The sequence below is a fragment of the Notothenia rossii genome (genome assembly GCF_949606895.1).
Source record: "Notothenia rossii genome assembly, chromosome: 2".
In the NCBI taxonomy this organism is placed as follows: Eukaryota; Metazoa; Chordata; class Actinopteri; order Perciformes; family Nototheniidae; genus Notothenia; species Notothenia rossii.
The window spans coordinates 82,647,713-82,671,706 of record NC_136904.1 but is presented as its reverse complement, the minus strand read 5'-3'; the positions used below and the strand labels follow the sequence as shown (position 1 = coordinate 82,671,706).

The 23,994-nt window shown below is 39.6% G+C and overlaps 4 protein-coding genes across 4 annotated transcripts; 2 read left to right on the top strand and 2 right to left on the bottom strand.

Moving 5' to 3' along the window:
* Positions 1 to 854: 854 nt before the first annotated feature.
* On the top strand, positions 855 to 3,367 carry sp9 (sp9 transcription factor). The gene is made up of 2 exons (XM_079664741.1): positions 855 to 992; positions 1,526 to 3,367. Exons 1-2 carry the CDS (start codon positions 972 to 974, stop codon positions 2,825 to 2,827), a joined length of 1,323 nt encoding a protein of 440 aa, XP_079520867.1. The 5' UTR covers positions 855 to 971; the 3' UTR covers positions 2,828 to 3,367.
* A 980-nt stretch (positions 3,368 to 4,347) lies between these two features.
* cirsr (corepressor of RBPJ and splicing regulator) lies at positions 4,348 to 10,225 on the bottom strand. The gene is made up of 10 exons (XM_079664740.1): positions 10,024 to 10,225; positions 9,222 to 9,316; positions 8,634 to 8,707; positions 8,503 to 8,516; positions 8,312 to 8,364; positions 8,164 to 8,212; positions 7,696 to 7,816; positions 6,797 to 6,903; positions 6,395 to 6,480; positions 4,348 to 6,015 (listed from the first exon to the last, which is right to left on the bottom strand). Exons 1-10 carry the CDS (start codon positions 10,093 to 10,095, stop codon positions 5,343 to 5,345), a joined length of 1,344 nt encoding a protein of 447 aa, XP_079520866.1. The 5' UTR covers positions 10,096 to 10,225; the 3' UTR covers positions 4,348 to 5,342.
* A 360-nt stretch (positions 10,226 to 10,585) lies between these two features.
* scrn3 (secernin 3) lies at positions 10,586 to 13,667 on the top strand. Its single transcript, XM_079664742.1, has 8 exons — positions 10,586 to 10,731; positions 10,970 to 11,142; positions 11,273 to 11,454; positions 11,568 to 11,767; positions 12,513 to 12,725; positions 12,817 to 12,979; positions 13,075 to 13,264; positions 13,355 to 13,667. Exons 2-8 carry the CDS (start codon positions 10,987 to 10,989, stop codon positions 13,514 to 13,516), a joined length of 1,266 nt encoding a protein of 421 aa, XP_079520868.1. The 5' UTR covers positions 10,586 to 10,731; positions 10,970 to 10,986; the 3' UTR covers positions 13,517 to 13,667.
* A 64-nt stretch (positions 13,668 to 13,731) lies between these two features.
* On the bottom strand, positions 13,732 to 23,976 carry gpr155a (G protein-coupled receptor 155a). The gene is made up of 16 exons (XM_079664716.1): positions 23,730 to 23,976; positions 23,056 to 23,534; positions 22,045 to 22,444; positions 21,541 to 21,709; positions 21,288 to 21,443; positions 20,562 to 20,645; positions 20,317 to 20,437; positions 20,110 to 20,194; positions 19,817 to 19,907; positions 19,519 to 19,702; positions 18,379 to 18,465; positions 18,077 to 18,207; positions 16,810 to 16,905; positions 16,658 to 16,722; positions 16,264 to 16,401; positions 13,732 to 16,043 (listed from the first exon to the last, which is right to left on the bottom strand). Exons 2-16 carry the CDS (start codon positions 23,498 to 23,500, stop codon positions 15,848 to 15,850), a joined length of 2,448 nt encoding a protein of 815 aa, XP_079520842.1. The 5' UTR covers positions 23,501 to 23,534; positions 23,730 to 23,976; the 3' UTR covers positions 13,732 to 15,847.
* Positions 23,977 to 23,994: the final 18 nt, after the last annotated feature.

Below are 23,994 nucleotides of genomic sequence, written 5' to 3'. Positions count from 1 at the left end.
CCCAACAAGGAAGCAGGGAGGGGGGATGTGCGCACGGCACGAACACACGCACGAGCACAGACGCGCAAATAATTGTGTCTGGAAGTAAACAAATGGTTGTTGATCCATTACGAGTGATTAGGTTATTTTCCTTCGTGTGTTCAGACAATAAATGTCATGCAGTCGGTTCATAAATGATCCCCAGGCGTTTGGAGGAAATATCCCTGCTGTTTCCGGCCTGTTTCTGGACATCTTCACTAAACTTCTCCTGTGATTTTGCAATACGAACACGAGCACCTGTGGTTTAAGCTATATAACAGTAGGCTATTTGTTTACACCCGAGCATTGACAGTGCCGTGCCCAACACACTGCAGCATGTCTACACACTCTGTTCTGATCAAGTCATCAGCAACGCCAGCGTCTCTCACATTGTTCAGGATACTATGTGCTTAAATAGCAGCACTTTCTCAATGACGTGTTGCGCATGATCTGAATATTGAAAATCAGACGGGAAACCTGGAAGAATACAGTGTCACCACAACCTACACATGCTTTAAAATAAGTGAAACGCTTACCTTTTGCAGAACTGACGTGTGAATTCAAGTCTGCAATGAAAGGAGACATTGAGCCTTCGTGAGAATACATAAAAATAACTGTATGCATAAAAAAAAATACCAAATCGTGTCTTGTATGACAGTCTGAGCAGAGGCTGCACAACAGATGATTGACGGCGGGGTTTTTGGTGTTTCTGTCCGCGGTCGAGTCTCTGATTGGCTGCCTTCATCCCCAGCCATGAATGCTGTGCTACGATTGGCTGCGAGTCTTTGCCAGCTGTACTTCAAAGAACACGCTCTCTACAACTAGGTAGTGTTGGGAGCTGCGAGCCAAGAGAGAAACCGTGTGACCTGAGTCAAACACGGTGAGTCTGAATCAAATTGGAGACTTACAGCATTGAAATCGCGAACACTCTCATCACAGCACAGACCCTGGATATGGCAACGTCTATACTTGGGGTGAGTCTGACTTTGTATTTGTGCGCAAAAGTTGTGCGTAAAGTTATTGTAGACTACTCTCTTCTGCAACTGAAAGTGCTTGCGGCTTACATAAACATGCTTGCTTTCAAGTTTGCACTAATGATCTCCAACTGTGTTACTAACTCGTTAATTATTATTAAAAAATAGTTACATGCTGATAAAGACGTGTAGGATTGTGTTTTATTATGTTATGTGTGTGTATATTCACAGCAGATATTTGACAGAGTTAGTATACTGAGAAAGTTTAAAGTTTAAAACAAATGTAAATAATTATTTCTTGAACGTTAGCCTGTGTTTTATGTATGGATTTTTAAAATACGATTCTCCTCTCGCTCCAAAACATTTAACTTAGCTCCAACTATTCTTTTTAGATGTTGTTATTATTTATTTAACTAAAGTCTTATTATTTTGTAATAAGTCATCTGCTAAAGATATTCGGGTTGAATAGAAAAACATTTATATATTTCAATGTTGTTGCCCGTTTTAAGTCCAACTTGTGTGTGTGTTTTCAGGAAGAGCCACGGTTTGGAACTACGCCTCTAGCAATGCTGGCTGCAACTTGCAACAAAATTGGTAACACCAGTCCTCTTACAACTTTACCTGACTCGAGCGCTTTCTCAAAAGGTGGATTTCATCCGTGGAAGAGATCCTCCTCCAGCTGCAACTTGGGATCCAGTCTGCCCGGTTTCACAGTAGCAACAAGCCGCGCGCCGTCAGGACTAACAGCGAGCAGTGGCGCAGGCAACAGCGCCTTCTGCTTTGCCTCCACCTCCCCAACCTCCTCTGCCTTTTCCACAGAGTACAGCGGTCTGTTCTCCAACTCTGCGAGCGTCTCCTCCCAAGATTCTGGACAGTCAGCTTTTATTTCCAAAGTCCACACATCAGCAGAGTCTCTTTACCCTCGGGTGGGGATGGCGCACCCGTATGAGTCTTGGTACAAGTCCGGTTTCCACTCGACCATCTCTGGCGAAGTTGCCAACGGTGCGTCCTCGTGGTGGGACGTCCACACTAACCCTGGGTCGTGGCTTGATGTCCAGAATCCGGCCGGCACCCTCCAGACATCACTGCACACCGGGGCACCTCAAAGCATCCACTCCCAGCTGAGTGGCTACAGCCCGGACTTCTCCTCGCTGACGCACTCAGCGTTCAGCTCCACAGGAATCAGCCCCACCGCGTCCCACCTCCTGTCCACCGGGCAGCACCTGTTAACTCAGGACGGGTTCAAAACTGTCATCCCCACTTACACAGACGCTTCTGCTGCCAACGCCATGATTTCTGGGGGCAGTTCAGGAATAAGTAGCTCCTCAAGGTCGTCCCGGCGGTACTCCGGCAGAGCAACATGTGACTGTCCGAACTGCCAGGAGGCTGAGCGGCTGGGACCCGCCGGGGCCAGCCTGCGCAGAAAGGGACTCCACAGCTGCCACATTCCCGGCTGCGGTAAAGTGTACGGTAAGACGTCTCACCTCAAAGCGCATTTGAGATGGCACACAGGTGAGCGGCCTTTTGTCTGCAACTGGCTTTTCTGTGGCAAAAGGTTCACTCGGTCCGATGAGCTCCAAAGACACCTCCGCACACACACCGGAGAGAAAAGGTTTTCTTGCCCGGTGTGCAACAAGCGCTTTATGCGGAGTGACCATTTGAGCAAGCACATCAAAACGCACACGGCCGGTGGTGGAAGCAAAAAGGGAAGCGACAGTGACACCGACACCAGTAACCTGGAGACCCCGAGGTCCGAGTCCCCAGAACTTATTATGGAGGGGGTGAATCCCAGAATCAATGTTAAGGACCATGAGTCTCCTCACGACGAGCCCTAATGAGGCTTCATCCAACAACAACAAAAAACAGATAAAAAAATGCACAGCATATAAAAACGGGTGTTATTTGAAAGACAATAAAAAGGAGAAAATATTCCAAGAGGAGATTGCAAAGTCAAAAACATATATTCTCCACAGACGTTTCATTCGTATACCCATCAAAAGAAAACAGTGCTTTACTGTAGGCCTTTGGGGATTTTTAGGGGCAACTTGAAAACGAAATGGATGTTTGGTAAGGGTGAGCGAAACCTGTTGAATTTTGGTTGGACAATGTGAGTTACACCTTGTATATTGACGACTAAACTATTTGTTATTTTCATGTAAATGTTAGGCTATGATTGTTTTATTCGTGTTGGTATCCTGGAAATCAGGGAGTTTACTTTCGACGCACTTTGTGGATATGTATGTACACAGCTTTTTCAACTTTGGTTAACCATTTTATTTCTTTGCTAAAAAATATCTATATATAAATGTTTACCTGTATAAAGTCACACGTATAAGACTTTCATTTTATCGTAATTAAAACATCTTTAAAAAAGGCTGAAATTGTGTGATGTACATTTTATATATTTTTGTTTAATTATTCTTGTGAGTTTATTTAATTTTTAAACGTGAGTGTTGCTCGTTTACTATTACTCTAAATATCACCTATAACACCTTGACTTTCACTATTTTCCCTATGGAATAAATCAATGTTTAATGCCCCGGAAAAAAACATTTCATGCCCAAATGAAAACCTTGTTAAATGGTATTAATTATGACTTGGAGCACATCGCAGCCCCATGCGTCTTGTATTTGCGATTAGGGATTCGTGTCTTATCAAATATCTAATTAATCTCCGAGACATCTTTTGTTCACTTTCACTTTATCGGGGGGTTTCCAAGGGGGTTTGACGACAAAGGGCCCTGAATATTTATTCTAATTGTCCAAATTAACTGCTTTCATTTGCATACCAATCGGTGGACCGATAATACGGATACGGCGTCTTTCTCTTTGCCAGGAGCCAAATAGATGTTATGGGAACAGTTTTTAAACTTCAGAAAAAGAAGGGGCAAAGAGTCACATGCAAATGTTTGAATTTAAAATGCTCTTTGCTCAGAACAGTCAAATGGTGCCTGCACGGTATTTGAATATCAGTGGCCCCGTGTTGAAAGGGTTCAAGGATGCTCTCTGACTTCTTTGTGCTTACCCAGTGCAGCGTCCGATTCTCAAAGAAAACCCGGGGAATAATTAAAGCGTGGGTCCAGGACAGGGAATACGTCAGGGAGCAGCATCTCATCCAGACACCCTCTTTTTTTTGAAGAGGATGTTAAATTGACCAGAAGGCAATAGAGGGAAATTATTTCAATTTCCCCTTTGTACCACAGCGGCGCTAAGAAAACGGCCACATCGTGAAAACTAGCAAATTAAATGCAGAATCTGAATTTCATCAACAAAAAAGCTACACGCAACACTTGAGAACATGTTGAAATGAAAGCTTCTTGCATCACATGTAAAAAAAGTAAATCTGAGATAAAGAATTGAATTGTTGCCATGTTTTATTTTACAAAATGTATTTTGTCTCAAATTAAATGTGTAATTTTAGGACATAAAATAACAGGTTGTACATTTTTGACATTTAATTAAAATAATTGTTAAAAATAAATGTACACAGTTTAAAACATATATTTAAATGCTAAATACTGATGTGCATTAATAAAACAAATATAGGATAGTGCAGCTGCTGTTTCGTTTGCTGAATTTACGCTTGACATTTAGATATAAATAATATTTGTTGTTGAAGCCTGCAAAAAACCAACAGGAAATATATATATATATATATGTCTTTATGAAAAACACAAATAGTGGCATATCATTCAGGGAAACCGGACAAAAAAAATCAAACAATAAAAATAAATAAACATTGTAATTAGTTTCTGATTATAAGTAGCCTAATAGTAATATTTTATATTGTCAGGTGCCCGGACCTAGCATGTTAGTATTTAGTGGGAATACACTAACATTACTAAATTATAGACTTTCTTTCATCCATCGCAAAACAAACCCATTTTGGAGAGAATTTAAAATTTAATCAGAAAATAAAATATCGAGACTTTTTTTTTCAGAATCAACATCCGCCCAAGCATTACATCTTACAATGACGATATTTCCCCAAAAGACACAATAATGAATGTAATACATAAAAAAACTGCATCGCAGAAAATAGTCTTCCGGTGGCCAACTGACCATTAAAATGAGTCCAATATTTTTCCATCAAAGGATCATAGCTGCAAATTGCTTGCAATGGTTATCAATTAATCTAGACTCTTCCAAACAACACAAGGGCACAACGAGCTGCATCTGGATATTATCTGTCCACTGCTTCCCTCTACTGGAGAAAAAAGGAAAACCTACTGAACAATATCTGCAATTTAAATCGAGAGACAGTTATAGCGTTCTCAGTAATCACAGTCATCACAAAAGGGGATTCAACATATTTTGTCCAATATTGTAAGAGAGGAACACAGCTAAACAGTCAGTGCCTTGTTTTGGCTCTGTCTTGGCTTCTCTCCCTACTCCTGCTTTTCCCCATGCCATCCCTTTCCTTCCTCCTCTCCCTGCTTCTGCTCCTCCCATCTGCTGTTCTGCCTCTCCTTCCATCTGGGCTGCTTCTGTTCCTCTCAACATCTCTGCTGTGACGCCCGTCTCTCCCTCTCTCCTCCCTGCCTCTGTCCACGGCAGAGCTGCTAGGTCTCTCTCTGTCCCTGCTGTTGTGTCTCTTTCTCTCTTGACCTCCCTCCAGCTTGATCTTGTTCTCTGGGATAAGACTACAACTCCCGCTCCTTCCCCTCTCTGTCCGTGTTTGTCTATAATCTCCCGACTTCTCTTCAGGCTGCTTGTGTTCGGCGCGAGGGCTCGGTGACCTGCTTCTGTGAGAGGAGGCCTTTTTCTGACTCTTGACTCGCCGCTCGCTCTTAGAGCTGTTATCCCGACAGGAATCTTTTTTCTTGTTCTTCTTTTTCTTTTGGCTCTTGAACTTGCCATGGCTGTCTGAATGTGAGTCACTATCACTACTGCTGCTGCTATCGGAGGAGTCACTCGAGCTGTCACTACTTTCAGACTTTTTTTTGTGTTTTCTCTTGCTCTTCTTCTTCTGTTTCTTGCTCTTCTTTTTCTTCGCCTTCTCCTTGTCCAGGCGATCAAGTTTTCTGTAAAACAAGATCACAAATGTTCCATTAAGATTTCTACAAGGCAGCAGGTAACCGAATATTATTAACAAAAATACATTCTAATAAACACATTTGAGTTGGAAGGAATGCAAAACACTTCATCCAAATAGGAAACCATGCAACAATGCAAACAAAGATGCCTTTCACTTTTGACAGTTGATAATATACTAAGATTCAAATCCAAGTTATATTTTGTATCGCTCCATATAAAACAGGGACCTAGTAATTCATCAGATGGGTTTGAAACATTATTTTCCTTCAGTTTATTCTATAAATTAGCCAAAAATATTCAAACAGTGTTACAAAAATATTAATAATCTTGTTCCTTCATATATTATTATTTTTTTAATGTTTTTACCTGAGGAGCTTTTGTTTTTCCTTTTTCGTCAATGACTTAAGAAATGCCACTTCGGGATCTTCCTCATCCTCACTGGCAACGTATTCCTATAAAAGCACACAGCACATTTACATCAAAGCATATAGATACATATAACTCTCAAAGGCACATTTTGTAAATCTCTAAGTGAGCACATCAGCTGAAAAGCTTTTGAAAATCAAACAATACATTTGATCCATATTATTTAGTCTACTTGACTTAAGCCACCTCAATAACTGGCCTCTCGGCAGCATTCATATACTCTAAGGACATAAGAGACGTAGTCGGTTTTTCCCCCCTGAAGGGTAAAGTATATATGTGTGTGTGTGTGTGTGAATATATCATCCTATGTGTGCAAAGAAGGGAGTGTGAGACAGACATTACCTGCGATATATCACAAACAGTAGAATTTCTACCAAGGACACATTTCTTCAGGGCAAACCCACTGTTTCGCATCTCCGCTATTAACTCCGAGGGGTGCATCGACGGACCTGTTAGCACAAATCACAGCGTCAGAGTCCCATTGATGTCAGACCCACGCCAGCCACTATCTCCACAGAGGGAATTTCAGGGGCGGCTTTGTTAACAGAATGGGACATCAAATCAACTCACTCTACTTCCGGCTGAGCAAATCATACAATATCATACTCTGCCAAAGCAGCAGTTAGGGGAATCAGAATACACAATAATTACTTTTTTTTTTCTCCCGGCACAGGAGGGGGAGCATTATAGTACTCCACCATCAACACCATGCACTGACTGGACTCTCCCAGGGAAACATTATTTATTTACTGCGCTATCCGCTGATTGCAGCAGTCTGGGAGCTCCAGCTGAACCCCGAGGGGAATGATTCAGTGTACCTGCTGCAACATCTGCGACAGACTGAAGCTCACACTGGCTCTTTATAATATTGTACAACATAGCATAATCCCACTGGTTTTTCCCATTGCATAACCAAGAACACCCATGTTTTAGAAGTATATATCACAGCAAGCCACGTATCAACATATTGATAAACTGTTAATGATTACTTCCTTTATTTGATCACATATTTAAATGCTGTATTTATAATGTTGACATATGCTAGTATGCAAATGCTTGTATAGATGAATGAATGACTGTTTTAATTCAATAGCAACACACTATCTGTATATAAAATGGTTGTTGTGTGTTTACAGAGGTATCAAAATAACATTTGATTATTTTGATAAACAAAGACACTGCTGGAGAAGGCGTTTAAAAAGTCTGTTTCAGATTTGAGATAATGATTGTATGTACTTTACCTGGTTCCTCTTCGGGGGCCACAGCGCTGGCATTGATACCCGACAGACCATAGAGGGGACACTCTCTGTCTGTGTTCACGTGGCCCCATTTGTGACATTTGATGCACCGCACGTTGCGCACCTGGGGGGTTCACAGCAACACACATTATGGAAAATATTGCAGATGTACCATTCATTTCTTAGACAAACCAATAGTCTACTAATCATTTCTAAACATGATGGCATCACATACTTTAAGGCTAAATCGATTAGTTTAATGTCAAATCTTTGGTTATAATTTTTTTTTTACTTTGTTCACTAATGTAGTCACAGTTTCTTTAATAATACAGTGGGTCCCAATCGTATACGTTTACTGCTACATCTTAGACAGATATGGGTGTCATTTATTCTGTTTAGATGTGTCAACCTGTGCACACTAGATCTAAATCACAGGTGCATCCTTGATGTATATAAAAATTCATCACATACCTGGATTCCAAACGGCTGATCTCTAATATTCATGTCATCCTTCGCATATCTACAGGAGAAAATGAAGGATTAAATAGAATGCAAATGTTGCAGCGCACTTGAGAATATTTTTATAAAATGTAGGTTTGTTTCAAAGAAAGATACTTACTTCTCTCTCGGAGCCGTTTTCTGCCACTCAAATTTGTACTCTTCTTCCCCATCCTGAAAACAAGACATGTTCATTATACATTTTAGTATGCAAGCATTTCTATTTATAAATGAGTGGAAAACCGTTGTAAGGAAAGATCCACATGCAGAAAAAGAGTGGAACCGTATGGATAAATCATTTGCTTTAATTACCTCTTTTGTTTCCTCTTCAGGAGAGAAGACGATTATGAAAAGAAGCAAACAAGTATTAATGAAGTTTATCATTTCTTTCTAAAGAATCAGGGTGTTTGGAATAAGGTTCATAGGATTAAGTAACCACTGACCTTTGGATGCTCCCGGTGGAGCCTCGTACATGAAATTGAGGCCATTTTTAACACGATCATCCCCCATCAACACCCTAAAGGTAATAAGATTCAAGGCCTTATTGTCATGTGAACAGTAGCTACAGTGTAGATATGGCAATGAAAAACTTAAGTCACAGGCTCCTCCAACAGCGCAACATGAATATATAGGACATAGAACAAATACAACTGATAAATAAAATAAAATAGTGCAAGAGAATGTTTTGAGTTGTGTAATGTACAAAATAAAATAGAAATAATGCAAGAAGAGTCTATATACAATAAATGAAGTGTATAGATACATAATTTGCAGAATGGAAAACACAACAAGAACATGTTATTTTAGTTACTTTCTATTAATGGTGATTTTCAACATTTACCACAACATTAGAGGAAGTATTTATTTTAAAATGATTGTATAAGTTAATGTAAAGTAAATAAAAACCTTTCCATTTACTGAGAAAGACATTTACACGTTACGTTTTAATCAATAACCCAAATTAAATGCAATTCAAAATAAATCAGTAGGTCATGAGGTGGTTTAAGGTTACAATTATATATTTATCAAACCTGTTGTTGTAACAATCCTGTTCCTTCATGTACGCCTGCATGAGATCTTCTTGCTTCTTCTTGTCGAAGGTTATTTTCTGTTCTGCTATCCATACCTGTAAGAATATTTGTATTTTACAGATACATTATTCATCATCATTACAGTCACATTCATCAACAGAGAGAAATCCGTATGGGTTACAGCTCAAACTAAAGCACATGAATGAGTAGAGCATGCAATCATTGAATGTGTCTTCAAAATTAATTTATTTGAGAGGTTGTCATGTGTATAAACATTGTTAGACTCGAGAACTGATTTATACTACAGGGAGCGGAGAGACGACTCTCATTAAAAGTTAGCATTCGACTACATCTATATACAGTCTATGATCTACACACAATGATAGCACTACATATAATGTATATTGAATCACATTTACAATCAGCAAAGTAAACAGATACAGTATTAGTTTGGGTGGTCCATTTTTGCTAGTATTAGTATATTTATCTTTTAAAGACGACGATAGTAAAGTGGACTAAAGTAACTTTAAGTTAGCGATGTCTTTCTGTACTGTAACGTTAGCTTTACGTTACCGACCAAAAAACAACAATGTGAGCACACAATGTAGATTAAACATCGTATATAATTGACATATAAACACTACTGAGTGGGAACCATTTTTATCACATTTTTGTCAAAGTGGATTGTGTTAGCTTAAACTTAGTAGCAAATTGGGCTAGCATATCAACGGTTAGCATTGCTTGCTAGTTGGCTAACGTCTTCTACCCTCAAGCTGTAATGCTAACTGTAGCAACCATTCACCTTTTTGATGTTTGACTTCGAAGCAGGATGAAAATCCTTCTTGCACATGAAATTGGCAAACGACTTCCCCATGGCTGACAACCGTTAATGTCACCTGAATGGAAATCGTAGCGTTAGTGTTGGCTAAGAGAGTTGCTAACGTAGCAGGTAGCAGCCTCCGAGTGCGCACGTAAACAAATCCTTCCGCAGGAAGTCGGTTCTGTGTTGGTGCTACAGGGAGCCGTTGAAAACATAAACGCGTAACGCTTTAAACTACATGTATTTGTTCATTCTTTATGCATCAAGTATTTACATTGAAATATAGTAACGTAATTTGTAATATATAAACTTAAAAAGCTACATCTTTTTAATTGGGTTTGTCCATGGGATTTTGATAATGATATCAGAAATTAAATGACACAATGATTTCCTGACAGCAAATCGTCAAACAATTATTACATAAAATAAAAAATGTATATGTTTTAGGAACACCAACTGCCATCGTAACAATAAAGGATGAAAACAAAAAACTATAATGTAAAAAAAGCAACAACACTACTTCGATAACAAATATAAAACGGACTTCAGCTTGGTCACGTGACTGTGTGACTGTTTCCGTGTGAGACTACAGTAGGAACTGTGACGGTGAGCTCAAATGGAAACCTAAAAGAAAATAGAAACTTATAGTGACAGACAGAGCTCAGTAAGACCTAAGACTGGCAGACACAGGTAAGCGTACCTTGTTGAACGATGAATATAGTTACAAACAACTCAATTACTCTGCACATTTGTCTTGCTCTCTCAGGTAACTTTAGGTCTTAATCTGATTTAATACCAATGTCGTATTGGCTAATAAATATGGTGCAAAGTGCACTATTGGCTGCTAATGTTAAGGCCTTTTTCAAAGCCTGTTTAACTACAAATGTAACCCACTCAATGTACTGATCCTTATGTTTATGACTTTCAGAAAGTTTTTGATTCAAAATGCACCCATCCTCCTGTGACACCTTCGTGGCTCTGCCCCCCTCCACTGAGAGAAAATGCATCATCTTTGGGAAAAACTCTGACAGGCCTTGTGATGAAGTCCAGGAGGTGGTCTATTTTCCTGCCAGAGATTTCGATGCAGGGGAGAACGTTGAGGTAGGCGACACAGACAGCTTGTTATTGCCATCCAACCTTCAATTTCACAATTGCTCACAATGACTGCTCTTTGGTGAAAGTGCCATGGGGTAACCATTAACAGTTTTTCTCTTCTTTATCTTGTGAGCAGTGTACATACATAGAGATCGAGCAGGTTGCCCACACTTATGCAGTGATGTTGAGCAAACCAGCATGGCTGTGGGGCGCAGAAATGGGCGCAAATGAGCATCAAGTGTGTATTGGAAATGAAGCAGTGTGGGGCAGAGAGAGTGCAGATGGTGACGAAGCTCTTCTCGGTATGGATCTTGTCAGGTAAAGCCCCTGCAAAAGAGATTGTTGGAAATGTAATAACATCCAGAAAATCATTTGTGAGAAACACTCAATGACGAAGCAAAACATACATTTCTGACTCTACAATTTTCAAGGCTTGGACTTGAGAGAGCGGATACAGCTGAGAAAGCTGTGGATGTTATCACTGAGCTGCTGAAAAAATATGGCCAAGGAGGATCGTGCATGGAGGATCAGGGAAGCTTCACCTACCACAACAGCTTCCTCATCTCTGACAGGAAGGAGGCATGGCTGCTGGAAACATCAGGGAAGCACTGGGCAGCAGAGAGAAGACAAAGTAATTAGAAAACAAAGAATAACATTCACATTTATCGTGTTTATCTGTATATATGCTATCGGAGAAATATACTGTATGTTTGTAGGAGTCTATTTTAGTTGCAGCCCAATAAGCCAAAAAAGATCCCAGCTGTCAACAAGCACCATCATCCTCTGTATACGTGATTTGAACCCTTTTGTCTTTAGCAAACCTATAACTTACTAACAAAATATGTTTTTAATTTAATTTGATATTTAAATATGTACACCCTAACCCATGGGCCTACCAAAACAACAAGTATGAATGTTTACTTAGTTTTGTTTATGTGGCGCACCAGGATCAACAGCTCTGTCAGCACTCCAGTTGGCCCTGGCTGCTTTGTAAACAAAGGCCTGTTGATATCACTGACAGAAATGCCATGATAAACTTTGGTAACAATAATTACAAGAATCCTACCTTGTTATATAAACCTGGGCACAAGATTATCCTTCTCCAAAGTGGAGCTTTTATTATTATTATTATTCTATCAAAGTAAAATAGAAGACTTTCTGATGTTCTAATGTTTATTCTTTTTGTCATCTACCATATTGTCCCTGTCAGGTTATTCTCTGAGTAGCTGGCAATCAAATGTCTTATGACCATCATGCCTTGACATTTTTCTGCATTAAAGGCTTGAGTTTTTTTACAACACATTACACTGCTTAGGTTGCTATCAAATATTGTTAAATTCAAGTATAATTGCTAATCTTCTCGTTTTTACTTCTAGCTGGATATCGCAACATCTCAAACGAGTATAGCATAAAAACTAAGATCGACAAGGAACACCCAGAATTGAGGAAATATGCACAGGACAAGGGCTGGTGGGATGGAAAGACTCAGTTCAACTTTTCCACGGTCTACTCCTTTACCACTACAGCCAGAATAGAAGCTGCTGGGAGCCGATACTGTGAGGGGAAGAAGTTGCTGGAAAAGAGCAATGGTAAGTAACACACACTTCACTATGGAGAATTGAATCAGAAGTAACACAACCGTACCACTGTTTATGCAAGTGTTTATTTTGTCTACTGAAGGTCACATTACTGCTGAGACGATGATGGATATCCTGAGAGACAAAGACAGTGGCATCAACATGGAGGGCATGTTCATGACAACAGGAAGTATGGTGTCTGTGATACCCACTGATCCCACTCTGCCCGGGGTTCACTACTTTACAGCAACTCCAGACCCTGAAAGGTAAAGTGCTGGATCACAGTTCAGCTGATAAAGCATGCTTTGAAGTCATTTAAAAAAGCTAATGACCAAATAATGTCATTCTTTTTGCACAACAGGTCCGTATTCAAACCTTTCATCTTTGTGAAGAACATTAATGCGATTAATTTGCCGAAGGAGACTACTTCTCCCAGCTATGGTGCGGATGACCCTGTCAAGAAGAAACCTCGCTTCCAGAGCAAACCTGACCGCAAACACGAGTTGTTTGTCAAACATGAACTGGTGGCGGCCATCATGGAGTCCTTCAAGGTTTAACAACTTCATTTCAGCCTGCAATTTCAACTTGGTATGATCAATTTCTTCTTAAATATGTATTAACCAATTGTTTTTTGTCTATAGGACAGAGGAAAGAAGATCACAGAAAATATGAGGAGACTGGAGAAGGAGAAGATGACAGAGATGGAGGAGATTCTTTCACATGGCATTCAGGAACCAGACCTTTTGGTGAATCTGTTCCCGAGCTGTGTTCAGGAGGAGATGGCCGTGTACGGCAAGAGCTGAAACCACAAAACAGAACTGCAGAGACACAGGCAGCATACGCTTCTACGTTTACCGTTGAATCAGGCGTAAAAAAACATGGTTGTATAATTAAATGGAACAGAACTTGAGAAATTAACATTGTTGTACAAAAAGTAAAACAGACTTGGATACCCATGTTGTACGTATCGCATCATTGACCAGAAATACTAGGAGGAACAAATGACATTAGACGGGACTTGGGGGTTTGGGTATAACATTTATTTTTAAAACACATCATTAACACATACCTAGTATATTAAAGTGTTTTTCTTATCAAAAATACATTTTACACCTCCAGTGTGTCCATCTTAAACGTAAAAGTTTTGCTGCTTTTTAAAAAGCAACAAAATTGTATATTTTAGCAGTGTTTTAAATTATATATACCTGAGAGAAATGATTATTTCCAGCAGCTTGTAACATCCCAAGCCTCAAAGTCAATGTGCACACATGCGAGTAAACACATTGTCTGGAATATGGCACTCATTTCACATAGTTCTAAAATCATAACTTTTTTAATGTAAAGAGGAAGGTTGCTTATTTTGTCATTTTCAGAAAAGCAATTCATAATTTGAAACTTTGTGTATGTTAGGATACTATCTGTGCTAAACTGTTTTACATAAGCGCCTAGTCCTATTAAACTATAGGTTATCAAAGATACAATACTCTCAAGCTTCATAACCAGGTAATTATCTGGTAAAACTCACTTCGAAAAAACAAACTATTACAAAAAGGGAGGCAGCTTTAACCATGTTCCCTTTTTTCTTTTGGCAAGTGGCATTGGTAAAAGAGTGATAACACACTCTGAAGTGCCCTAGTGAAGACAATAATACATTTAGCAGAATAATGGGATTTCTTGCTTGCTTGCATTGTCAATCCCAAAAAGAACACAACATAAAAACAATCCAACGGAAAGTCCAAGTATTTACATTGCATTTGAAATGATAACAAATTCTATAAAAAGCAACAACGTCTAGTTTTATCCTTTAAAATTGATAATAGTAGCTTTAACTGGCATGACATGCTTATTATGTTGTATATGAATGTAACCGCGGGCGCGCACACGGCCTAAAGTTTAGCTGTTCTACTGATCAAAGTTGCCGTCTAACTCGACTTGATCAAACAGCAAAAACTCCACAGATTCAATTTAAAGAAACACGATACACTTGGCAGTCAACAAAAAGGCCTAAGACAAGGATTTTCTCCCAAGAGTATGAGTGTTTTTATTATCTCAATGAGCTGATGTCCTGTTGTGCTTTGTGTCTTTTGTTGAGGGATCCAGCACCCCTGACGTGAGCGGCAGCCTTGGGAGTTGGGATTCAGCAGTGTTAGGCCCTCACGTGCACTTCACTGCCCCTTAAGTGTGTGTGTTTAGTTACATTTGCACCTTTCTTAATTTATCACTTTCTTTTCAGTTGCTGTGTCTGTACAGGGCACGTGTGAGTGGCGGTGAGTATTATTTAGATTTGACCTGCTTGCTTCCCCCTCCCAACAGCAACTGTCTGCACTCATTTAGTCGGTTTTTATAAGCTGGATACCATTTAAAATAGCATAGTAGATGAATTCATAATAAATTGTTGTTTTTTTTACTGGTTAAAGTATTGTTTGTAAATGTGTCTATTGATAATAAATGTCATACTCTTGGGAGAAACTCCTTGTCTTAAGCCTTTTTGTTGACTGCCAACTGTATCGTGTTTCTTTAAATTGAATCTGTGGAGTTTTTGCTGTTTGATCAAGTTGAGTTAGAGGGCAACTTTGATCAGTAGAACAGCTCAACTTTAGGCCGTGTGCGCGGCCCCGGTTACATGAAGTTATGGCCCTCAGTCATTTTCAATGTTATCAATTTAATCGCCAGTTTCATTGCAGTTAAAATGATGCAGAGTCTGTCCTGACTGACCGTTGAAGCAATGTTCCTGCATCTCAATATCTCTACATTTATACTGGTGATTGAAATGTTAAAAGTTTAACTACATAAATAAGACATTTATGGTTAGAAATCCCTTTACGACCAACTCTGCACAGTACGATGACCTGGCCTTACTAGTTTCAAGTCTGTTGCCCTTCTGAACACACCCATCATCACGTTCAGGTGTGGTCTGTTCCAACACCCGACAGGGATGTTGTGCTGAACAAAACAGTATTGTGAAGGGCTGTACTGTGCATGGAGTGCACCCAGCATGTCAGATGATGGTACTTCCTAGAGGTCAGTATGCTTCTTCATGTGGCCTGACCTTAAGATCTATCAAAGGAGACATTTTCTTCCTCAATGAAAATGCAATTTTCCTTTAATAAGAACAGAAAGGTTGACCTTGTTTCTTATGTCATGAAGCGGTAATAAAGGTGACTGTCTTGGAAGCTGTTTTCCTGCCCGATGTGCTTGAGCACCCCGCCCTGCTGTAAGCGCGTCCCATAGAGTACCGCCTCCCCCTGATCCTGAGCCAAGCCCACCTGCTGCAGCCACTCCACCAGGTCACAGCCAAGGAAACTCTCCACCTTAGTCCGCTTCCCACACCTTAGAGTTTGAAGAAACCCAAAAGGTTGAATTATAGATAGAAGAAGCAAACAGACGGCACTAAAAGCAATAACTGTTGAAAGGGTTTTTAAATAATTGTCATATGTGTTGGACTACCAGGATTGTTTCTCCACGCACCATGTTTATTCAAGACATTTGTCATCAACCTCTGGCCAGAGCAGCGGTGAGTATGATGATGATGATGATGATGTGCTCTCACCTTCTCTTTTTGACGATGTCATGACAACACTGGTCCTTGTGGTATTGGGTGAACTGGGAGCAGGTCATCCTGATTTCCTCCGGTAGATGAGTCTGTGGTTGCTCTTCTTGCTTCTTTCCATGAAACAGACGATGTAACCTAAAAAAACATTCACAAAAACAAGGTATAAATGCATAGTGTTAGTTAACACATAGTATGTATACACATACATAACTGTGAAGTCCACTGAGACAAAATATAAGATTTGTGATATTGGGCTATATAAATAAACATTGATTGATTGATTGATTGATTGATTGATTGATTGATTGATACATACACGGTTAATACATTGTGGCTTGTGTGTAAAACACTAGAGAGTATGTCAAAGCTTAATAACATAGATGATCTTTACCTCTTTTTAAATGGCAGTATTATCAAATGCTTGTCCATCCCAAAGAGAGCAAAAGAGAGCAAACCCTAGGGACAGAGAACAGGTCATGACACTGGTGCTTTGTGACAATAAAAAGCTCACAATCTTGGTATTAGTGTATCTGGGAAACCAACCTGTCCATAGTTGGCCACAGCACAGAAGAACAGCAGCTCCAAGTAGAGTCTACCAGGAACCGGGTTCAAGAGCAACCACAAGCAGCTGGACAGGTTCTGTTATGACAGGAAGTGAGAGGAGCTTTTTGTTTGAGGTGTACACCAGCAAACATGTTGACAGAATACAACATGTAATAATAAATTAAATGCATATAGCGCTTCTCATCTGCAAAGACAAATCTCGAAGCGCTTGTGGAACCAGTTGAGTGAAATGACTGCATTAAGACAACTAAATAAGTGACAGAAAATAAGACTGACTTGACTTCCTTTAAGGGAATAGTTTGGATTATTTGAATAAGGGCTGTATGTAGTACTTGTATGTTTGTTGTATGAGCAGAAAGCAGTACTGGCACAGTAGCAAAGTAAAGTACAAAATATATTTTTGTATATTCAAGATCAGCTTTATATTTAGAGTATTTGTTTCATTTACATGGCTGCCGGATTGCCCTTTACAACGTTGAACCTAGGCATTATCCATGCTCTCTTGAAAGCCTCATGACTCTATTGACTATTGAGAAAAAACTCTAATTTTACCTCACAAAACACAACCTCCAGTCAGCTGCTTCCTGCACTGGTTAGATTGTTCGTGTGACGTTGATGCTTTGACCAAAGTTACACATTAACACAAACAAATTCACTAATGTAGGCAGCCATAAACCAGCAACTCTTGTGATAAGATAAAATTACTAATTGTGTCAATGTAGTCTAGTTGGAAAGGGCAATGTAAAGCAGTGACTGGAGGAGAATGTTTTCCAACCCCACTACATATCATTTTTACTAAACCTTTAAATAGTGAATTTACAGGTTTTAAAAATATCTGTTGAGATACACAAAGAAACCACATATCACAAGTGTGATTGGTATCTACTAGTCTTATTAGAACCAGTCAGCTTTCATGGCCAGTCTTCACATACTTTAAAATGTTCTTTAAAATGAAATATAAATAAGGCCTAAAACAGGGACATAAAAAAGCTAAATTCTAAATTTACTTGTCTTATTTAATATTTTCTTATCAAATATTTAGAGCAATAAATACCAATCCAATCATAATAATCTAATGGGTTTCCTTGGAGAAGGCTACAACCGAAACTGAAAAAGTGAGTGAGTTGGAAATAACATGGCTCAGCCATTTGTGTCTGATTTGGTTTGTGATGCACTAAATATAATGATGCAGGCAGTAAGGCTGGCTTCATGTCACTGTAGAAGTGAAAGGTGGTGGTTTACTCACAGCCAACAAGCCAACAGTCAGAAGCAGACAGAGGAGCACATGACGGGCCACTTGTTTTTCTTCTACCTGCTGGAGCTCCTCCACTTGGACAAGCAGGCAGTCTGTGGACTCACAACGGTTCTCACACAGACCTGAGGGGGGCAGCACAACAGGAAATAAACATACACTCAATACTGAATCTTATTCATTGTACAGAAATGCTCTTTAATGGTTATCGTTGTTGTGTGTGTTTAACAAATTGGGATTAATGTATTTTTAATTCTCGCTCTGAATAAATGTACTGTTGTTAATTAGTAAAATACCTGTGAGTGTGGTTGCTGTGTTGTTCATGGTGGAGCTGATCATGTCAGGCATGGGCTGGGGTGGGGCACAGTCACACAGGAGGCACGCTGATAACAAAGTGTTAAGAGTGAGGTCAACTCGAGGCAAAAAGCACACACAGTGTGAGTAATACAGAACAAGATTAACCCTCTAATGAAGATGACAGTAATACTTATAAGATTTTAATATCTTGAATATTTGGAGTTATTGCGAAATGAAATGTTTTCATGCTACTCTTTATGTGAATGGTACCTACTGTATTCTGTTAACCACATGTTTAAATTGTCGTTGTTTTTGTTTTTATGTTAGAATCAGGATTGTCTGCAACACACTAGTATCTTTCAAATCATATTCATATAAAAGAAAGAGTGTGTTCCTCCAACAGTGGCAGAACTGGTTTGTATGTATTGTAATAAAATCCCCAAAGTCGGACCACTCCTTGAGCTCTAACTTGAATGGAAGGAGACTGCCTGCATGTAGGTCTGACATTGTTTTTCTTGACTAACTGTTCACTATTTCACTTTGGATGTTTTAGGTGCCAGCTCTTGAGATCCATGTGACTAATGTTGTTATGTGCACACTTTGTTGTGTATTACGTTTTTTAACAGGCACATTTTGAGCTGGCACAGCAGTGGTCTCCTTACAAAAGAAAACAAAATGTTAGCCGTGAAGGCTCAATTACAAGTTATATCTATGACTTGTATCGAGTCATACTATCGACACGTAACTTCAGATCTCATGTTTCGTCCAGATAATGACATCCAAAACGTTTGTTCCTTTTTTTCAGTGTTTACTTTGTGATTTTGAAACGTATTTGTTCTACTTGTGCAAATGGTCTGCTGGGGCAGTAAATGAGAAATAAGTTGCGCTGCCAATGTGGCAGTTTGAAGAAAACTTATGGATAACTTTTGAATAACGACTGTTCTCTCCTTTTCTCTTTAACTTTAACAACTGTGACAACATTTGAGATGTTTGAACTCTCTCTGTGTGCTCCACCCATTCCCATGTGCTGTGACATTCATCACTTGGCAAACGGTTATTTATTCAGAATCTTAAAAGGTGACATTCAAACAAATGTTGAATAAAAGTCTCAGTTGAATGGCCTCTTTCAGAGAAATTACCTCCGTTGGGATCTCCTGATGGGGCGGTTGGCTCAAACAGAGACTGGTTCTCTGGATCATCCTCAGTGACAAGATCCTCTGCAGAGTTTTCCTCAGTGTGGGCCCAGCTTCCTCTGCTGAGACATATAAGAGAGCTCCCTCCCAGCAGTATACTGAGAGCTAGCACAACCGTGGTGCATATTATCTGTAAAATAATACACATACAGACATGTAGGATTTTAAGTATTTCTTTGCAGGTTAAAAAAATGGTGGAAAACATGAAAGATTTAGATGTTGTTGTTGTTGTTGTTGTTGTTACCTGTGGTTTGCCATAAAAGAAAGCTGAGTCAATAGTGTCAGGCACTTTTGTCCCAGAAATGAGCAACGTAGCCGTTATTGAGGCTGGGATACTGTTAATATAGAGACAGCATTTAAAATCAATTACAGTATCAAGATGTACAATGTAAATCCTCTCAATGACACTACGTTTCTGATTACATTTGTAAATGAACGCACTTTAATCTAAAATCCCCAACATGGCGGACCTTTTAGTAGACCAGACCATCTGGGTTAGTTTCATTTCTGTTTTTAGTCTTCTTTAAAGAGACTCACCCCCAGCCAGCAATGAGGAAGGCTCCGGGTAAGACTTTCACATCCTCATTCCTCTTCATGAGCACAAGAGAGAGTGCTATTAAACCTAAAATGACCAAAAACACACATTACAGAATTAGCAAAAAAACCTTCATATTTCAGAGATCACCAAATTCAATGTATGCATTTTAATGTGAGGTTAAAGTGGATGGAGAGTTCTTTGCATACCTGGCCAAACAAAGCTACTGTAGAGGGAGGTACATATTATTGTGAACGTCAGGACCTGCCCGATGAAGTTGTCTTCTTTCACCATAAAGTTCCACAGAATCATCCCAACACAAGTTAGAAACTACCGACCAAACAATAAAAAAGAACTGCATTTACTTATGAGGTTACACCTGCAGGTAGATGTTTGGTCAATTTGAATAATGGGTCATAAAATCAATTCAGAGAAAATGTGCAAGTTTGCTCACCTGTGCCAAAAAAAGGTTGATTGTAAACATGTGAGGTAGCCTCTTGAATTTTTTACTTAAAAACATGACAGCAATTGTCCAAACCTGTGAGGGAAAACACACATTTGAAATGATACATGTCGTCCAACACGAAGACATGTGCAGACATGTTAATAACTATCATTATTCAACATCATTTGCTGGTATTTCATTTGAAAGCAAAGGACAGGTGAAATAAGAGAATGAAAGAATGGAGACTAACAAGGTAGTACAATATACTGCAGAATACACAACTGTAGGCTATACATATTTCCTCACAACAAAGATTATTCATTGTTTTTTGCAACAGGTTCCTGAAAGTGGAATCTAATGAGGAAGTAAGTTGTATGTCAGTAAAGCATCTGTTCGGTCACACGTCCTCTAAATGACGAAGCCTTTTTATGTCTATCTGCCACAGTGGTTCGAACATCTCACAAGAAGCCACATGTTTGTGTTTCCTTTTCATTCCACAGCAGAGGTGTAGCAGCAGTAGTGAATTGTGCTGTTTTATGGAAATAACTTACTAAAGTCATTGCAGGCCCAACTGCTTTAAGTTCAGAAGTAGAGAATGCTTTAGCAAAAGGTTTATGAGTCAGGACTTCCCTTTGAACCCAGATTCCACATACTGTGATAAAAGAAAATAACCAGCCAATAAAAAGACAGTTATAAAACATTAACCAACAACAAGTTAACACATATCAGACTTACCAGTGCAACCAAGGTCACTATGCTTATATTAAAGCTGACACTCAGCAGTGAATTCATCAAAAGCTGAGGATCCATCCGGCGCATCGTAAGTAACCAGGCAGAAACATACATTATTGGAGCTGAGAGAAAAGTGCTGATCACCATCCCAGAGGTTACCTGTCAGGGAGAAGAATACGATGTATGTTAAGTAAAAAATAAAATGACTTGTTAGCATCTGAATGGCAGTTAGGATGTTGACTCGTAAACAACTTACAACTTCTAGCTCTGCGTTGTAATAAACAGCATAGATGGCCACACTTGGTGCAGTGGGAAACACACCATAAAGAAAGGCATAATTGGAGAGGCTTGAGTGGTTCAATGAGCTGGTGTTGGTATTGTCCAATAAATCCACCATGTCCTTACAAATCAGTGGCATCAGCAACCTGAGAGTGAAACCAAAAGGCCGGTGTCATAAATCATTACCTGAGAGTTAGTTTACTGAAAAATGCTACGAATATATAAACATACACTAGTTATTATCATGCTACGCCTTCCTAACAGCTATGACAAGTCATGCTTTAATATAAGTCTTGTGGTCTGGGAAAGGCATGACTCACACAATCCATAAGCACAAAACAACATGTTCGGAGCACTTTACAAAGCTCTAACCTGACAACTATCTACACTCCCAGAACACATTAAGAGTTCATCTGATAACACTGAATCCTCCCTTGTTCAAAATGCACATTAAGTAAAGGTCTTAGTTTTTTCCACTCACAGTTTCGCTGTTGTGAGTAAAATCAGTGTCACGACTGAGGATCTGGTTAATTTCCCCAATTGTCCCACCATGGACAGACCCAAGTAGAACAGAGCTGCTCCCCCGAAAGAGTTGGCCAAGCCATCAAGAAATGAAGCCATGAAGGGGGGAATTGTCTGATGCAGGGCAAAATGGCCGATGATGCCGATGACAACCATGAACACTATAGGGTTCTTCAGGACCTGCAACACTACAAGCCCCACGATCAGGATTTTTCTCTGTTGGTGGTTTCCCTGATTCTTCCACTTCTGGATCTCGCAGAAAGCAAAGCCAATGGGGTTTAGAAGAATCAGGGACACCGGTGCCACCAGGTAGATGTACTGCAGGTACTCTGGGTATGTGCTCTTGTAAAGGGCCTCCACTGTGGATAAAGATGAAAACAAATAGCTCAATATTTACGTACTCTGCGAATCTGACTTGTTGGAAGATGTAGTGCCAAAGTATGAAATATTGACTAAATACACACAAAGCTGCAAAAATCCAAGCTTACATAAATATCTGATTTACATCATTTTTCAAGTGTAAGGACTGTTTACATATAAAGTACCTGGGCCATACTGTTACCTGCGCTGTTGTTAGTACTGTATTTAGAAATATCTATAACTGTCAGTAAATCAATCATGCTTAAAGGGTTTGTTATTCTATAATAATATAATCAGAAGCATCAGCATATGCATGCTTATAGAGCATGGGTATGCTTGTATATACATTTTTTAATTCCCTTACAGGAAGATAAGCATGATCAGAGATGTTATTCCACTTGTGCAAATGTTTGCGAGTATAAAATAATGAATCTAAATGTTGAAAGTTGTGAGCACAATGATATCAACTTCAGCTGAGGTAGTTTACAGTGACCCATGGATAATTACACATTTGATTTGATGAGTGGACAAACATAAGGAAAGCATGATTACAGTTGCAGCAGTGAATGAAAAGCAATGTGTGTGGTAGGCTTAAAGGCATTATACTCACCAATGGGATATCCCAGGGCAAAGTCATTGCTTTGGGTGGCAAATATTGAGAAAAGCCCAGCTTTACTATAGCGGCTCTCAGGACTGGCAACTATTAGCGTGAGAACGCAGACAAGGAAAAACACAGACACTTTGGCAATGAGGATGCTCCATAGAAATGGCCAGATGACATTCCCAAAGTCCAACAGCACCATGTTCTTGAACAGCAAAGCTGGGAGGGCAAACTTGGACACAAAATTCCCCAATCCTTTGGCCTGTGTGGAGTTGATGATGTTTGCCCTCCCTGCGATGTATCCACACAGTATTATCCCAAAGCACTGCAGGAGAGCCGGTAGCAGCTTGTCAATGGACATGCTGGGTGAGGAGACTTCCTGCTCATATGAAAAGTTGGTGTTTCTTCCTGGTGCCTCCATCATGTTGATCATCCTTCCACTGTCACTTGTCATGTCTGGTTTGAGGGCTTGTTATTTCCTGTCGGCCCTGTCAGATAACACAAGAGGGAGGGAGTTCAAATGAGGAGTTTGTAGTAAGACGTTAAACTGGCAAAGATAACGAGTTAACGGCGTTTGTTAACCAAATCAACGTCATATAACAGACTCCTTTACGAGTGACTATCAAGCTTTTACCAAATAGAAAACAGGCATATCAAGGTCATTGCGGTTATAAATGACTAACCTCTGCTCTGAGTGCAGTTCAGCCCCCAACGTGTAACGTTAACGTTTGCATGTGTCAGTGAAATGTCAGTTGGAGTAGCCATTAGCCAGCTAGCTATCGTTGAATTGGTGAACCACAACTGAGAGTATCCTCTTAAATCCCAAGTGGAGTTACACAACTCTAAAAAACACTAAGTCTACCTAGATAGTTGTTGAAATGTCGCGTTACGTATGTGTTATTAGCTCACTTTAGTCACCACCCAGCAACTTTCCTATTCCCCGATTTG